Raw genomic sequence first — 16,363 nt, 5'->3', positions numbered from 1 at the left:
GGGTGACCACCCCTCAGAGACACCACTTTCGGAACTTCACTGTTTCCTTTCTTTTGCATCTTTCCTCGCCTTTTTTTCACCGAGAAACCACGAGAAGGGCATAGCAAGAGCGCCCCAGCTGGTGGCGCCCGCCTGAAGGCGGGCGGAGAGTGGGGAGAGGCAAGAAAGCCGTCCTGTCCAAAGACTCTGTCGGGCCAGTCTCGGTTTCCAGTGGAAAAACTTGAGCTTTAGTACGTGAAACGGACGACCAAAACAAAGACTCGATAAAGGTGACCGCGCAGTTTCAGATGCCACTCGGAGGAGCCACGGAGGTCCCGCCACACCAACTCAGTGTGCCAATAAGGTAGCTGGTGCGAGATCACTAGTGACCCGGAGAGTCATTCTGCCTATTTTCCTTGGAAGAAAAGCCCCGATTGGCTCTGCTCTTTCGTATTCCTCTACGTTGCCGTCTGTCGTGAATTCTTTTCTCAACAAATGGGGAAAGTGACCATGAGGGTCCGCGCCACAAAGACTCGCGGCGGCTCGGCTGGTGGTTTGCCAGAGGCCGCGGCGGAGAGGAGCGGGGGTTCGCGACTCTTTTCGCGTGGACGTTCATGGAATCTTTAGGGCATTCTTCTCGAAGGTGGAGTTATGTTTCGTTGTGTGTTCGTCCATACTCTTCTTACCGACTTTGTCCTTTGAGATTTTTCCTCGGTGCACACTCTTTCCGCGTCTTCTGCGTTACCGAATCGACACAGCCGCACCCGTCGAAAGTCACTGTGCTGTAGAAGGTGCCCGCCTCGGCGGGCTTGCGGGGTTTCGCGCCGCAAAAGCAATCTTCTTTCCTCGCTTTTTACGCCTTCTACAGAATGTTTCGCCGCCGATCGGCCAGCTGCACACCCGGGAAGTTCTGCGGTCGCCAGACAACATCTTCAGACAGGCGGACGACACCGGCGCTGCCGGAAGCCTCTGCTCTCAGCGGGGTTGGATCTGGGGAAGGCGCGACTGTGGGTTGCGTTTTCACCTTCGCGCAGAAAGCGACACACGTGGTCTTTCCTTTTCAGAAGCTTTTTTTTTGGCTCCACTCTGCGAAACCAGCGGGCATCTCCCCTTTTGCACGCAGAGAAACTTTTCTTGTGGCTTCTGCGCACTCGCTGCCGCACGCACCCTAAACCCTGACCAGGAAAGGGAAGTTCCCGGTCCGCGAGGCGTCAACCTCTCTCCGTTTCGCGACCGATTGAAGAAACTCGTTTCCGAGTTTCATCTGAACGGTACAGACACCCTGCCGAGTGGTTTCTGAAAGACGCTAACGGTGCGCGGTGAGGGGTCGGAGAGGCTATCCTTCTGTCGAGAGTGTGTGTGAAGACAGGAAAGCGGCGAGCGACCCTCTGGGCTGCTCCGGTTTTATACACGATCCCGGTTGGATTCCCTACGGGTGAGAGAGGACTGTCCGTTTTTCCTTCTCTTTGAAACACACTTCGCACCGTTGGGCCGACCTCAAGCACCAGCAGCCACAGGATCTCGACTGAAGAGCGTGACGGGCCGCTAGGTCGACCATCGACCCTTCTTCCCAGTGGCTCCCAAGTTCCGTCTAGACAGGTAGCCGCCGTTTCCGAGTCGCTTCGGCGCTCGTGGAATGAAGAAAAACAGTCGTCTGTGCGAACAGAAAAGGCTCCCTTTTTCTCGCCGTCCTCCCTCGAGTCTACACTACGTTGGATGCGGGTGAGGGAAGGCAAAAGACGGCGTCCTTGCCTTCTTTCGCGCTCTCAAGCGTGGACGAGCCTCCAATGCGGCCCATGGCGCTTTTCTCCTCAGAGAGCTTCCATTTGACAATCCACGACTTTGCCTCGACGGGGGACCTCTAGAGGGCGTCTCACAGACAAGCCAGGTTGGGCGCTCGCATTGGTGAGAGTTGAGTTTCTCTGGAGGTCGGCTGTTCCCTGCGTTTTCTCCCTTGAACTCTCTCTCCGCCGCGGACAGCAGAGCGCGTGCTTCGCTGACCCTGCTGGGGTGCCCCGCACCCGCGTTCTGGGGGCTGGAGACGCGCAGATGGAGTCTCTCGCACAATGGAGATCCCGCGGCGACTGAAGGTGAGTGACGTTTCGCGCGTCCGGAGAGGGAGCTCGACTCGGGTGCGCCTCGGCTTCTGGTGTCTCCTGGGTCTCTGTCTGCTTGCGGAGGGGGATGCCCAGTCTGAGAACAGACAGACTGCCGTGGAACCGAGGGATGCGGAGGTGAGTTTTCCGCCTGAACGCGCTCAGGGTCATTTTGACTCCACTCAAGACCGGGACCTGGAGTCGCAGACAGAGCACTCATACTTCTCGCACCCGTTCGCGAGAAGCGCGAGCGAAACGGCCTCTGCCTCAAGAGATGCTGAAGAAGGCGAGCAGAGTCTCCCAGTCGCGCCGCCAGGTTCCGTTGCTGTCCTGCCCCGCCTGCGGAGGAAGAGCGGGTCTCGCGCGTCCACAGGTCCAGACGAAAACGCGGCGGCATCTCCAGAGTCTGACGAGGAAGATGCGGACGTGGAAGCGGCGTCTGCCCGAGAGGCGAGCGAAACGATGAACCGTTTGGAGGAGCCCGGCCGCGAGGCGGCTGAGGAGACTGCTCGCGTCCTCGGCGGCCCCGGAGCCGACGGAGTGCAAACTCTTCATCTGGAGACGGTGAGGGAGAGTGGCGAAGACGCAGGCCGCGAAAAGAAGACGCAAGAGAAGCATGACACTGAGGAACCAAGAGATCAAGGAACGGAGACAAGCGCGCCGGTGGCTGGGCAGGAGGAACGCGCAGGCGACGACCCGAGTGCGAGAGCTTCGGAGGGTGTGAATGCTGGCACCCAGAGAGTGCTGTCTCCAGCGACGGCTGTCGCTCACGGCGCCACCGAGCTAAGGTCGTTGTCGAAGAGGAGCTTCGTGTCTCAGAGGTCGCGCAGCCAGCCCCTGACATGGAAGTCTGGTGCGAGACTCGCGGGCACCCTGACTTTGTCCACCGCAGTGTTTGCCGTGGCGCTGCAGCTTGTCGGGTGGCTTGTGGCTCGCGCGGAGCTGCAGCATCGCGGGCGCGCCTTGGTAGACGCATTCGTGGATGCCATCCCACACCGAGTCACGGTTCCTCGCTTCTTCCTGCTCTTCCTTCGGGAGCTCCACACCCCAGGGTCGCTCGTTGCCCTGGCGGATCAGGTGGCGCGGCAAATGTACGCGATCGTTTGTCGCGTCGTGCGAGCGGTGGAGAAGCTTTTCGGCGCTGTGTTACCGAGGCAAGTGTTGATCGTGGGAAGCGCGGCGGCGGGCCTCGCGTTCACGTTCGTCGCGCTCGGTCTCCGCTTGGTGACGCCGCGAAAGTTCCTGCCGCAGGTCGAGCCTGTGGTTCTCTTGACCGGCTGGGCGCTCGCTACCGCGCCGCTGGCGATCTTGGCTTTCGACCTCCACAGAGGCGCCTTCGGCAGCCGGAGGCGAGAGGTCGTCCAGACGGTCTGGAGCGTCGCGCAGCACCACTTGGCTCTGCGAACCTTGAGTCTTGTGTTCTTCCTAAGTGGGTCGGGAAGCGTGAAACAAGCATGGGGGTATCTCGTCATGGACGCCTTCTTGACGGCGACCTTCGTCTCGACCCTGCTCCGCGTAGCGTCCTCGCGAGAGACGTTCCAGAAGGGGGCGGGCGCCGCAGAGCGCCGAAGCGAGAGATCCGCGCGTCAACAGGTGCGCGGGGAATAGCCGGGAAAAAGGCGCGTCCGCGGAAAGAGAACGTCGAGAAATCTGCAGTTCTCGACACTCACGGCCTGCGGTCCGAGTCGCGCGGCGAACCTCCGCTTCTGAGTGGCGCTTCTTTTGAACCGGAGTTCCTTGCGCGTGGAGAGCGAGAAACAGGTCCCTCACGCTCGCAGACTCGAGAAACTTCCCGCGCTTCAGTCTGGACCAAGGCTGAGCACACATCCACGCAGTCTTGCTGCGTAACGGCTCGCTTCTGACCTTCCGAGCTTTTCCGACAGGAAGACGGAGAGACCTATCGCTTCCCCGAAAGGCTTTCGCAACGGGCAACGCAGAGAGAGAGGCAAAGTGGGGAACCTCTGCGTGCGAACGGAGGCACCGAAAAGTGACACACCGAAACGCCCGAGGGACAAGAAAGGGAAGGTCCTTTTCCCCATTTTTCAGTGGGTTCTGTTGTTCTGCGTTCGCCTGCGAAGCTTGTCGGGTCGCTCGGCCAGGGCAACGGGATCAGGAGAGAAGATCTGGAGAGAACAACAACGACGCACAACTGTGCGAGGCAAGCCGACAGGCTATCGCTCGACTGTTGACGCAAGTGGGTATCCAGGGAAAGTGGCGAAGCGGCTTTTTTTCTATGCCTGTCGGTCGCCAGTTCTCAGGTTTTCAGAGAGTGGAAACCGCGACCCTCCCGCGTGGGCCAAGACACGCAAGAAGCCGAGTTTCCAGTGTCGCTGTCCGTAGTTCTTTGAAAGAACAGGCCCCCAGGGCACCACTTGAAGGCGCAGCAAACGTTGAACGAAAAAACATTCGACTGCGGATTTCCCTCGTCTGCGTTTGGGCCGTTGGAAACCTGCCTCAACGCGCGCCCCGCAAGACGCAGCCCAAACGTATCTTCTGCGCCGACTTCCGGACGATAGAAAGCTCGACAGAAGAGTACGTATAAAATCTAGGTCCTGCATCGCCGCGCGGTCTCTTCTTCTGTTTGCCGCGACCAGCCAAGTTTCGCGGCCGCATGTCTCTGGCGCAAGACACATCTCATGTGACCCTTGCCTCACCCATTTGGAACAGACAGTCACGTCCACGAGACAGCTTAGAAGCGAAACACAAGTCTCAAAACAGCTTAGAAACAGGCGAGTCTGAGTCGAAAAAGAGACTGTGAACAAGAGACAGAGAGATTTAGGAACCAGCTGAGAAAGAGGCGACTCTCAGTCGAAAAGGAGACAGCGTAGAAGAGACAGAGAGATCTAGGAACCAGCTGAGAAAAAGGCGAGTCTAAGTCGAAAAGGAGACATCGTAAAAGAGACAGAGAGATCTAGGAACCAGCTGAGAAACAGGCGACTCTGTGTCGAAAAAGAGACTATGAAGAAGAGACAGTGAGATCTAGGAACCAGCTGAGAAAGAGGCGACTCTGGGTCGAAAAAGAGACAGCGTAGAAGAGACAGAGAGATCTAGGAACCAGCTGAGAAAAAGGCGAGTCTACGTCGAAAAGGAGATATGTTAAAAATGACAGAGAGATCTAGGAACCAGCTGAGAAACAGGCGACTCTGTGTCGAAAAAGAGACTATGAAGAAGAGATAGTGAGATCTAGGAACCAGCTGAGAAAAAGGCGAGTCTGGGTCGAAAAGGAGACAGCGTAGAAGAGACAGAGAGATCTAGGAACCAGCTGAGAAAGAGGCGAGTCTGAGTCGAAAAAGAGACAGCGTAGAAGAGACAGAGAGATCTAGGAACCAGCTGAGAAAGAGGCGACTCTGGGTCGAAAAAGAGACAGCGTAGAAGAGACAGAGAGATCTAGGAACCAGCTGAGAAAAAGGCGAGTCTGAGTCGAAAAAGAGACAGCGTAAAAGAGACAGAGAGATCTAGGAACCAGCTGAGAAACAGGCGACTCTGTGTCGAAAAAGAGACTATGAAGAAGAGATAGTGAGATCTAGGAACCAGCTGAGAAAGAGGCGACTCTGGGTCGAAAAGGAGACAGCGTAGAAGAGACAGAGAGATCTAGGAACCAGCTGAGAAAAAGGCGAGTCTAAGTCGAAAAGGAGACATCGTAAAAGAGACAGAGAGATCTAGGAACCAGCTGAGAAACAGGCGACTCTGGGTCGAAAAAGAGACAGCGTAGAAGAGACAGAGAGATCTAGGAACCAGCTGAGAAAGAGGCGAGTCTATGTCGAAAAAGAGACTGTGTAGAAGAGACAGAGAGATCTAGGAACCAGCTGAGAAAGAGGCGAGTCTAAGTCGAAAAGGAGACATCGTAAAAGAGACAGAGAGATCTAGGAACCAGCTGAGAAACAGGCGAGTCTGAGTCGAAAAAGAGACAGCGTAGAAGAGACAGAGAGATCTAGGAACCAGCTGAGAAAGAGGCGACTCTGGGTCGAAAAAGAGACAGCGTAGAAGAGACAGAGAGATCTAGGAACCAGCTGAGAAAGAGGCGAGTCTATGTCGAAAAAGAGACTGTGTAGAAGAGACAGAGAGATCTAGGAACCAGCTGAGAAAGAGGCGAGTCTAAGTCGAAAAGGAGACATCGTAAAAGAGACAGAGAGATCTAGGAACCAGCTGAGAAACAGGCGACTCTGTGTCGAAAAAGAGACTATGAAGAAGAGACAGTGAGATCTAGGAACCAGCTGAGAAAGAGGCGACTCTGGGTCGAAAAAGAGACAGCGTAGAAGAGACAGAGAGATCTAGGAACCAGCTGAGAAAGAGGCGAGTCTATGTCGAAAAAGAGACTGTGTAGACGAGACAGGGAGATCTAGGAACCAGCTGAGAAAGAGGCGACTTTAAGTCGAAAAGGAGACAGCGTAGAAGAGACAAGTCTGAGACCAGGAGAAGGGGGAGGCGGTGTTTCACTTCGCAGGAGACTCTTCTTCTCAAGTGTTTCCTGGCTTTGAGGGAGAGGCCGGAAGGCGACTCCGGCTGAGGCCACCGAGACAGAGAAGAAACAGAGAAACCTGCACAACCGGACAGGTTTCCCTGGAGAGAAGAGGACTGCCGTTGCGTCCTTCGATCAGAAAGGGAGATTGTTCGCGAAAGAGAGCGACAACCGATCTAGAGGAAAAGTCCGCATTAAGAAGGAAAAAACCGTTGCTAGACCCTGCAAACGCGGCCAGAAGTGACGCTTCCGCGGTGAGACCTCCCTGACTCCTCTGCAGCTTTCAAACACACCTGAGAGTACCGGAGGAGGGAGACTTGTCCCCTTTCTCCATGCCGAGTTGTTGGACGAAGGTTGCCCGGTTCAAAAAAGCCACAGCGAAAAACCGAGGAAGCCGCCCATCCCCCATCGGGAAAACGCAGCCGACACATCAGCCCCTGGCCCCGGCGAAACGAAAGAGACGAGACGGACCGAACAGAGACATCCGAGGGAAAGAGGGTGAACGTCGACCAAGAACAATTCCAGGTAAACACTGTGTAGACCGGCCGAGGACCCCCATGCGACTCTGCAGATGAAGGCGTTTTCTGCGTATCCAAAAGGCCTTTTGTGACAGAAAAAGGAAAAACAGCAGCCACCTGCTCCTCTGTCTCCCCTCCCAGGCCCACGACTCCGGGCCGATCCGCACACACCCACCCGCCCTACCGATGCAATCATAACATGCATACATATATATATATATATATATTTATGTATATGCATGTATTTATGTATATATATATATATATTTATGCATATATATATATTTATGTATATATATATATATATATATAGCGCCATGTGCAGTCGTGTGTGTGCATCGGTCCTGTACGCCTCCGTGGGGAAGTTAAGGCCGTGGAGAGTCTAGGGAGGCCTGTCCACCTAGGACAGCTCAGAGGTAGGTCGGCCTGGCGCCTCCTCCGTTTTGCATCACGTAGTGGGGCGTCCGTACGCCCGAAGCAGCGGCTCCTGACGGCGCGCCGATCAGCGTCGGATGTCGAGGGTCTTCAGCGGAGTTCCACTCCCGGTCGCCACCTGAAGACAAGAAAAAAACCAGACTTTTTTGCGCAGAAATGAAGAGCCACAGACGCCAGCGCACACAGTGCGACCTGCTGGAGATACTCGCTCTCTCATTTCCTTAATCTCTTCCGCCTCCCCAACTCTCCTGGTTTGCCAGCGGCGGCGGCGTCGCAGGGCGAAGTCGTCCATTCGGGCAAGAAACTGCTCCCAGAAACTCCACTTTTTTCGTAGAAGCCAGACTCGAAGACGCACAACAGGTCTCCAGACGCGTCTCTAGCTGGGGGCAGAAGATGCCGCCTCTTCTGCAGCAGCGGCGAGGAGATGGAAACCTGCTGTCTTCGTCTACCAAAGACTCTCGCGGACCTGCCTGTGAACGAACGATACGCACAGTTGCCCACCTGCCAACGAACAGACAGAACGTCTTTAGTTGCAAGAACGCGACATCCCCGCCGTTTATCGCCCAGTCCGCCTCTGCTGATGCTTTGCGAGGCCTGGGTCGTACCTGCCAAGAGAGCGCCTCCGTCGCTGTGTGAGTCTAGGCACTTTGTCGGATTTGTTGCTGCATGCGGCGCGAACGCATGCAGACCGTCCTCTGCCTTCGCCGCTGTCCCCTGCACCGAGGTCGGCGCTCCGACTCGGTTGCTCCGCAGGTCTCCTGCATGCGCCAATCCTGAGTCAGTCTCTGCCTGCGAAGAGCGGCTTCCTCTTCGCTGAACCTTACACTCCTCGAAGGAGACCGCGGAGACCGGCGCAGAGAAACCGTTGAGCGACGAACGGCCCACAGTCTCCGCCGCCTCAGCTGCCAGCGGCAGAGGCGCGGCAGGGCGGTGACCCAGAGATGAAGCGTTCGACGGCGAAGAAACTGTATGAGGCTGCTCTTGCGCAGCCAAGACCTGAACGGGGAAAGGCAGTGACAACCAGTGACAACGCATGGAGAGTCGATTGAGGGAAATCACATTTTGGCTGTATAGATGGAGAAAAGAGGTTCATAAATGCAGCTGGAACCACAAATTCAGAAAACTCAAGCCTAAAACCTGGAGTTGCGGCGAATTGAAAACGTGGAGTAAACAGGATTGAAGCGCACCCTTGAGGAAAGTGACGGAAACGAAATGGAACTTGCAGAGAAGCGAACCAAACATGTTCGGGGAAGAAGATAAAAAAGAGAGAGGACATCTCCTAGCCTCGCGGAAGGCGAATAAAAACGTTTCACATACATCGCAGAAGAACCACCCTCGAATCCAAAAGCGGACATCTATCAACTCCCTTGGATGTCTCTCTCAGCGCTCACATAGACGCAGTCACAACCAACGAGACCTCAACAGCCACAGGCGCTTACAGAAATCTCTCAACACCTGCATCGAGACAGAAATGCTCATGTACGTATTGGCATGCATGTGCATGTATGCTTTCTTCGGGATCTCCATGTTGCCTCTGTCTTCCTTTTGCTGTCCTGACTCTCTCTGCGAATATTCATGCCTTCCTTTCCCCTCTAACGATTCATCATACGCACACAAAGTAATATATATATATATATATATATACTGTCACTGCTCTATGTGAATGTCCACCTTTGTATATACCTTCATATATCGATATAAATATAAACATATATACACACATTTGTAGATATCCTTTTGTGCACTGTACATCCCCCTCCGTAGATCAACACACATAAATATCTACCTCTCTGTCTATACATATATATATATATATATTCTCACTGCTAGCTGTATAAACCCCTCTCTACAGCCGTTCATATATATATATATATATATATACTTATATATATATATATATATATTGATGTATATTTAGTGTTCGCCTGAATTCCTTTCTCTACACGTTCGTAGATTTCAGGAACTCTCGTCTGTCTCTGCGTCGCCTTTCCGATTGTTTTTTTTTCTCGGGGATGTGTGTGGAAGGTCCTGTTCGGGAACCCACATGCTGCTGAATTCGGAGGCGAACTGCGGAGAAAAAGCGACACCAAAATTCTTCCTCAGCGACCTTGGCAGGCACGAGCCTGTAACGAACGTCGGCGAGCGAAGGGAGGAGCTCGACGAGGAGCATCGCCCTGGAGAAAGGACAGGAAACAGTGAGGAGAAGAGACGAGAAGATGAAGACGCGCGAAGGAGCGCGACGAAGAGAGCAACGCAGAAGGCGACGTCCAGGACGGATAGACGGGATGTGAAGAGAAGCAGAGACGCGAAACATGCAACGCACACCCAGAGAGAACGTCTTGGTTCTTCTTCGCGTTCCTCTCGGTCTTCCTCTCTCTGTCTCTTCTTCTTCTCGCTCTCTCCTTGTCTCTCGGCTTGTTCTCTTCCTCGTCTTGTCTTGTCCTCTTCCCCCAGCGTCGCTCCCTTGGTGCTTCTGCGTCTCTTTCTGCGACTGTCGTTCATGAATGGGGACGCAAGCTGCCGCCTGTGGTGAGTCGGAAATGTTACCATTCCACGAAGACGCCGTTCTCTGTGAAGGAAAATTCGCCGCTCTCTCGGAAGGCTTCGTCGGCGGGGCAGCAGGCGAGGAACGTGATGGGATCTGCCGTCAACTCGGCAACTTCTGCGAAGCCAGAAAACGAAACGGAGAGGAGAAAACGGAGAAAACTGGAAGATGCATCTCCGACGCAGAGAGCCAGAAGGAAAGGGAAGGGGGACTCCCGAACACCGCCAGCAGGAAGAAAAGCAGAGAACCAGCGAGAATAAAAGGAGACAATCCGTCCACGAGAACGTCTGAGACAAACACAAAGCCTCCTCGCTGACAGAGACAAAGGCGGACAGAGTTCTTGCCAACATGTGCGTCGAGAACGAGGGAGACCGCAGCTACGCCTTCCAAGCTCAATCGAGAGCGAACCTGTCTGCGAGGTTCTCTCACTCTCAGAGAGACGCAGGAAACGCTGCAGGCGACAGACAGCCGACAGCTTCAGTCGAAGACAAAATGGAGAGGAGGAAGAGGCAAAAAATGAACAAATCCTGAAAAGAAGGGAGACGAGGAACAAGAAGAAGAGGAAGAAGAGGAAGAAGAGGAAGAAGAGGGCGCCTCAACGACGCGACCTCCCGTTCTGCCTCGGTCGAGCATGGCTCTGGCGCGTTTTTCTCGCGGGGAGTGTATCCTCTCACCTGCCTTGATGTCTGAGAGGTTCCATGTGAAGACGGCGTCGGCAGGAAGCTTCTCGCAGGCCCACTGGACGATGAAAAACCAAGGATACTCTGCGTCTTGGTAGTGCTCCCCTGCAGTGTACAGACATCCCACAGCGCCAAAGAAAGCGAAGTCTGAGACCGGCGCGCCGACTGAACATCGGTGCTGAGAGAGAAGAGAACAGCAAGGAGAGAACAGAGAGAACAGATAAGAGATAAGAGAGAAGAGAAGAGAGCACAGATAAGAGACCGACGTAAAGAGGAGCGCACAGCAGCAGAGAGAAAAGAGAATAAAGACAAGAAGGCACAAAGAAGGGAGAGGAACTACGAGGAGAAGAATGCAGACGCGAGGGGGAGAGGATAGAAGGAAGAGAAAGAGAAGAAAGCAAACAGAAGGGAGAAAGCGTTGAACTGGGAGCCGTGCTCGACGCACCATTCAGTTCGCGTAGCTCTCGCGCTTCTTGGTCGGCCCGCAGGCTGTCTGTGCTCTCAGAAGCTCCCATGGTTCTCTCGTGTCTTCTCTTCTTATGGCGCGGAGAAGGTGAGAGAAAGGTAGAAAGAGAGAAGGACAGAACGAGAGAAAAGTAGAAAGAGAGAAGGATAGAACGAGAGAAAAGTAGAAAGAGAGAAGGATAGACAGAGAGAAAGGTAGAAAGAGAGAAGGATAGACAGAGAGAAAGGTAGAAAGAGAGAAGGATAGAGAGAAAGGTAGAAAGAGAGAAGGATAGACAGAGAGAAAGGTAGAAAGAGAGAAAGGTAGAAAGAGAGAAAGGTCGAAAGAGGGGAGCAGCTGCGGCCCGAGGTCACAGCTGCTTTTCTTTTTCACTTCTTGTCCAGACGTTCCACGACAGACAGTCCTGGAGAGAGAGAAGGCCTCTCTCGAGGTTTCACCGAAACTGAGGGGAGAAAAAAAGAGGGGGAGAGAGAGGAAGAACAGAGACAAGAACGGATGGTCACGAGAGAAGAGAACTGAAGGAGACACGCTGTCTTCTGCTGCAAGACGAAGGGAAAGTCGCAAAAACGAGAGAAGCGTTGTCGTCTATTATAAAGTTTTCGTCGACAGAGACACAGTGAGTTCCAGTCACTCTGCACCTCTAGGCGACAAGGAAACACCGCCCCCTCGACCGTGAGGAGAAGGGGAAGAAGACGAGGAGGAGAAAGGAGAAAAACGAAAGGAAAACGAAGGAGAACGAAACGAAAACGAAGGAGAACGAAAAAAACATGTTAGAGAAGAGAAAGCAGCGCAGTGACCTCGATACTGAGGCGCCGAGCCTCCGAGGCAGAGGGCCTCGGGAGGTTCTGCGGGTGAAAAAGCCTCAGAAAAACACAGAATCCGGAGAAAAGAACAGCCAAAGAAAAAGGAGAAACGGATATGCTTCGCACATGAAGGATGGCAAACATGAACTAGAAAGAAACAGCTTTCTTGGCGTTCCTGCCGCGAGGAGATGCCTCTCTTCGCTCTCCGGGTGTGCTCACGCTCTTTCGAAGAGATTCTCTTTAATTCTGTCGCGAAAAGCAGGAAAGCAAAGAGAATCACTAGGCAGGAAGTTGCTGAGAAGACAGAAAACGCTCCATGTTGACGTGACTGAGTGTCTGTACACTCGGAAGAAGACACAGCTTCGTCTCCCTCCAGCTAGCACCGCTTTTTCCTGTTTCGCATGCGTCTACATCTTTCTCTTTCGCGAGATCTGACCTATCTGACCTACTGTTGCTTCAGGGTGAAGAATGCTTCATACTGCTTCTTCTTGAACTTCATCACCTGATTCTTCTCTTTCTCTCCTTTCTTTTCTCTCGTCTTCCATTTTCCTTCCCTCATCTCTTGTCTTCTTTCCCCTTCTCTTTCTCCCTTTCTCTCCTCCACTATCGTCTTCTCGCTTCCCTTCTCTCTTTTCCTTCTCTCGCTTTTCCTTCACTCTCTTTTCCTTCCTTCTTCGTTTCTTTCTCGCTCTTTTTCGCTCTGCTTCTTCTCTCTCTGCTTCCATCTGTTCCTTCTTCGGTTTCTGCGCAGAAAAGCACTGCTGCTGTCTGCGAGTCGCGAGAAAGTCGCGCGGCGCCGCGTTCTCGCCAGATGAGCCTCGCAGCTGCAGAACGCCTTCCTTTTCTCGGTCTTTGCTCTTGTCACTTTTTCACGAGAGGGGGAAACCAGAAGGTGCCGATTCGGCGTATCCGCCTCTCTGCCTGGCAGCGAGGCCATGAATGTCGCGCGTTCCGTTTTAAAAAACGCATCAAGTTGAGATTCTGTCAGTGCCTCATGTTTCCTCTCTTCTGTGCGTCTTTCCTTCTCTCTTCGTTTTTCTGTCTCTGTCGACTGTCCTGTCAACATCTCTCGTTTCTCGTTCTGATTCCTTCTGTGACGGTTTCCTTTCTTCGCTCGGACCGTTTCGTCTTTGCCGCGCTGTCGGTCTGACTTTCTCTGTCACCATCTCTTGTTCTCCCCGTCTTCCTTCCATCCTGTTCTCGCCTTCTTCTTCCTTCGGTGTCTCTCTCTTTTCGCACCGTTTTGTCTCTCGAGAGCGACTCTGAGCGTTCTCGGTCGAAGATGGTTCCTCCCATGCTCGCTGCGCTCTGTGCCTTCACTCTGTTCTTTCTCCACTCTGTTTTTCTCTGCGCGACGAAAGAATTTCTGCACTCTATCTAGCGCGTTCGAATCCAAAGAACAGTCTACGCAGGATTTCACAGTCGACACAAAAATGCTTAAGTGAAAAAATAGGCGAAAAAACTTGTTTCTGCCCATAGGTGCCGTACTGCCAGCTGGCTGCGGTTTGTGCTGCGGTGGTCGCCGAGACGGCGACGACCAGACCTGCCATGTAGAGAAACTTATGTCGACCGAGGAACTCTCTGCGAGTAACCAACACAGAGATACACCCATACCGAGCACACCAGCTGCCTCCTCAAACTAGGAATTCTTCTCTCAGCGTAAAAATACTAAAGATTGTGCCTGCCGATACATGCTAAGACATGCGAGTGCACAAGTCTTTCCATGTAGAGGAAAGCTCGAGAAGATCCATGCATGTCTTTTCCTAGATACATCCGGCGCGTTGGTTTTCACGGCGACGGAAGTTTCGCCTCTCGTAGGTGGGCAGGCGCCTGTGTTGTGTAGACTGAAGAGTCGAGGAGAACCGGCACAGAAAAGTTTTTTTCGTTTCGCTCGTCCAAGCGCTTTGAGAAACCTTCTCGAGAGGAGCGTTCCAGAGACGGAAATGCCAAAGTCGACGAAAAAAGGAAATAGAGAGGTTCGCTGTAGGTTTTTGTCGCGCCAGGGGAGGCCTTGCCGCCGAAGAAGCGGCGAGAAGAAGGGGAGGGAATAACGGGGAAAAAGCGAACTCCGGAGAAACGACAAACTAAGGGAACTGATAATAAGACCCCCTGTAAAGAGAGAAGGGGAGAGCAAACAGAGGAAACTACAGAGAAAAAGGAAAGCTGAGATACGCACGGAAATGGGAATGAAGAGAGGAGAAGATTCTCTCCTCACGGCAGAGTTGCACCGGCTGCTGAGACAGGCTCGGAGGCCTCAGGATTCAGAGTTTGGAAGAACCAACTCAATCGAAAGAGGCGTCTTCGGCCCAGAAGACCTTCTACTGAAAATTGAAAATAAATCCTGAAATTACGAACGCGAAGCAGAGTCATCCTTGTAGAAGGAGAACTAGGAAACACAGACATGCGGCGGAGAACACTGTGGAACAACTTCAGCCTCCCAAAAGAAGAGCAGACAAAAAAAATTCAAGTTTCCTGAAGTCTGACGAAGCGCGAGACATCCAGCGACGAAAGAGGAAGAAGAAACATTCTCCAGAGCCTTCTCGCTCAACGTACACAGGAACGTTTCTCCAGAGCATTACATTCCAACCATCATTGAATGCGTTTTCTTCACTTGACATTTCCTGAGCCTAGAGTCGACCGGCATCTCTCCTCTTCGCCATTTCTCTCGCCGGTTCTGCCTAGGTGTGGTGATGTCCATCTACCAAGAGATAGACATACATCTTTGTATTCTATGCCGTCTATCTATCTCTCAACATACATAAGGATGTTGCTGCCCAGACATCTCTACACACACCTCTCTCCCTATTTATATATATATTTATTTGTATATATATAAATTATTTGTCCGGATTCGTAGGTATTTCCATCTAGGTTGCCTTGTGGGCTTGAGTTTTGAAGATGGCCTGTTTCCTTTTTTTCGTCGATTGGTTCCCCCGGATTTCCAGAATTCAGTCGTGGACAAGGCAAGTCGCACAGATCCAGTCAAGAGACGGGGAGAAAAACCAAGACAGAAGAAAAGAACCAATACAGAAGAAAAGAACGCATAAATCGGAGACGGAGAAACTCTGGGGCTCTGTACCAACACTGACGACTTCGCCGTCAGCTGGCGAGCGACGGAGTGACTTTGCGCGCGACAGAGAGACTCGAGAGAAGGAGAAGACATTTTTCTTTCTCCAGAAATCACCCTAGGTCTCGTTTCCGCAGGCGCATATTCTCAAATTATCTCTCTTTTTTTTCCCAGACCGGATCAGTCAAAAATGGAGAGCGGAGACTTCCATTTCTAGGGACTTCATGAACCGTTCGTTTCGTGACTTCATCTCCTTCGTCCGACAGAGCGGACGAGTTCTTCCTCTTCTTGTCTCTCTTCTTGTCTCTCTTCTTGTCTCTTCTTGTCTCTCTTCTTGTCTTTTTTTTCGTCCTCTTTTTTTCTCGTCGCCTGCCTTTCCTTCCTTCTCTGCGTCTTCTCCTTCTCCCTTTCTCTTCGTTTCGATAGCTGGTCCTGGCATCCCCTTCTTCGTTTCTCCGTCACCAACAAGCGGAGAACGTCGCGTCGTTTCCTTTTTCTTCTCGCCTGTCTCCCTTGTGTTTCAGGCGACCGGCGCTGCGCATGCACGAGTCGCGAGATGACGCCTGCCCCAGAGCGAAGGCGAGAGTCCAACAGGGAAGGCGAAGCCGAGCCTCGCGCAAAGCAAGAGAGAAGGAAAGAGTTGTGGCGCGACTCCGTGGAGGAGTCGATGTCCGCTCCAGAGGTTCTCTCGTCTCTCGTCTTCTCCCCTTTTTTGGCGCATCCGTCGCTCTCGCGGTGTCTCTGTCTCTGTTTTGGTCTGACACACGTCCCCACCGCTCAGATCGAATCACAGGGCTTCCTGAAACTCCCCGAAACTCGAGGTCTCTGGGGCAAAAGTCTTCTCGGCTCAGGTCCTCTCTCTCAGAAGCAATCCAAAAAACAAATTCTCCGCAGGAGCGTCACGACACAGCCGTGGAGACGCAGCCTCTTCTCGTAGAAGGAGACATTTCGGAGTCGCGAAAGAGTCATGTTCCGAGTTGAACTGGAACTTTCTCGAGTTTCTTCGCCTCCTTTCTCTGGAAAAAAAAAACGCGCAGCTCCGCAGGCTCTTCGTGGTGTGTGAGGGCGTCGTCACCCTCTGCTCAGGTGCATCCGTTTCGTCTTTTTCCGCCTTTCCTGTCGCTTATGGTGTTTTTCGTTCGTCTGTACCTTCTGCCTTCCCTCTTCAAGCCGACGATGTAGATCGTCTCTGTCTCTCCAGTCTCTTGCTGAGCGTCTTCGTCTCGGGTGCCGTCTGACGGCTGCGCGCCGAGCTTTCTCTGGACATGTCGCTCTCTCGTCCTTCGTCCACTTTTACCTGAATCGGCAACGCCTC

At 53.1% G+C, this 16,363-nt stretch overlaps 3 protein-coding genes across 3 annotated transcripts; 2 read left to right on the top strand and 1 right to left on the bottom strand.

Moving 5' to 3' along the window:
* Window positions 1-217: 217 nt before the first annotated feature.
* TGME49_220330 (hypothetical protein) lies at window positions 218-4,434 on the top strand. Its single transcript, XM_002371517.2, has one exon. It carries the CDS (start codon window positions 2,046-2,048, stop codon window positions 3,681-3,683), a length of 1,638 nt encoding a protein of 545 aa, XP_002371558.1. The 5' UTR covers window positions 218-2,045; the 3' UTR covers window positions 3,684-4,434.
* A 2,376-nt stretch (window positions 4,435-6,810) lies between these two features.
* On the bottom strand, window positions 6,811-12,344 carry TGME49_220320 (BSD domain-containing protein). Its single transcript, XM_002371516.2, has 6 exons — window positions 11,158-12,344; window positions 10,707-10,817; window positions 10,035-10,149; window positions 9,532-9,661; window positions 8,093-8,483; window positions 6,811-7,605 (listed from the first exon to the last, which is right to left on the bottom strand). Exons 1-6 carry the CDS (start codon window positions 11,225-11,227, stop codon window positions 7,463-7,465), a joined length of 960 nt encoding a protein of 319 aa, XP_002371557.1. The 5' UTR covers window positions 11,228-12,344; the 3' UTR covers window positions 6,811-7,462.
* On the top strand, window positions 11,521-13,178 carry TGME49_220310 (hypothetical protein). The gene has a single exon (XM_018779883.1). The coding sequence runs from the start codon at window positions 11,946-11,948 to the stop codon at window positions 12,414-12,416; it is 471 nt and encodes a 156-aa protein (XP_018637835.1). The 5' UTR covers window positions 11,521-11,945; the 3' UTR covers window positions 12,417-13,178.
* Window positions 13,179-16,363: the final 3,185 nt, after the last annotated feature.

The sequence above is a fragment of the Toxoplasma gondii genome, chromosome V (assembly GCF_000006565.2).
Source record: "Toxoplasma gondii ME49 chromosome V, whole genome shotgun sequence".
Lineage (NCBI taxonomy): Eukaryota > Apicomplexa > Conoidasida > Eucoccidiorida > Sarcocystidae > Toxoplasma > Toxoplasma gondii.
This window is presented reverse-complemented; position numbering and strand designations above follow the sequence as displayed.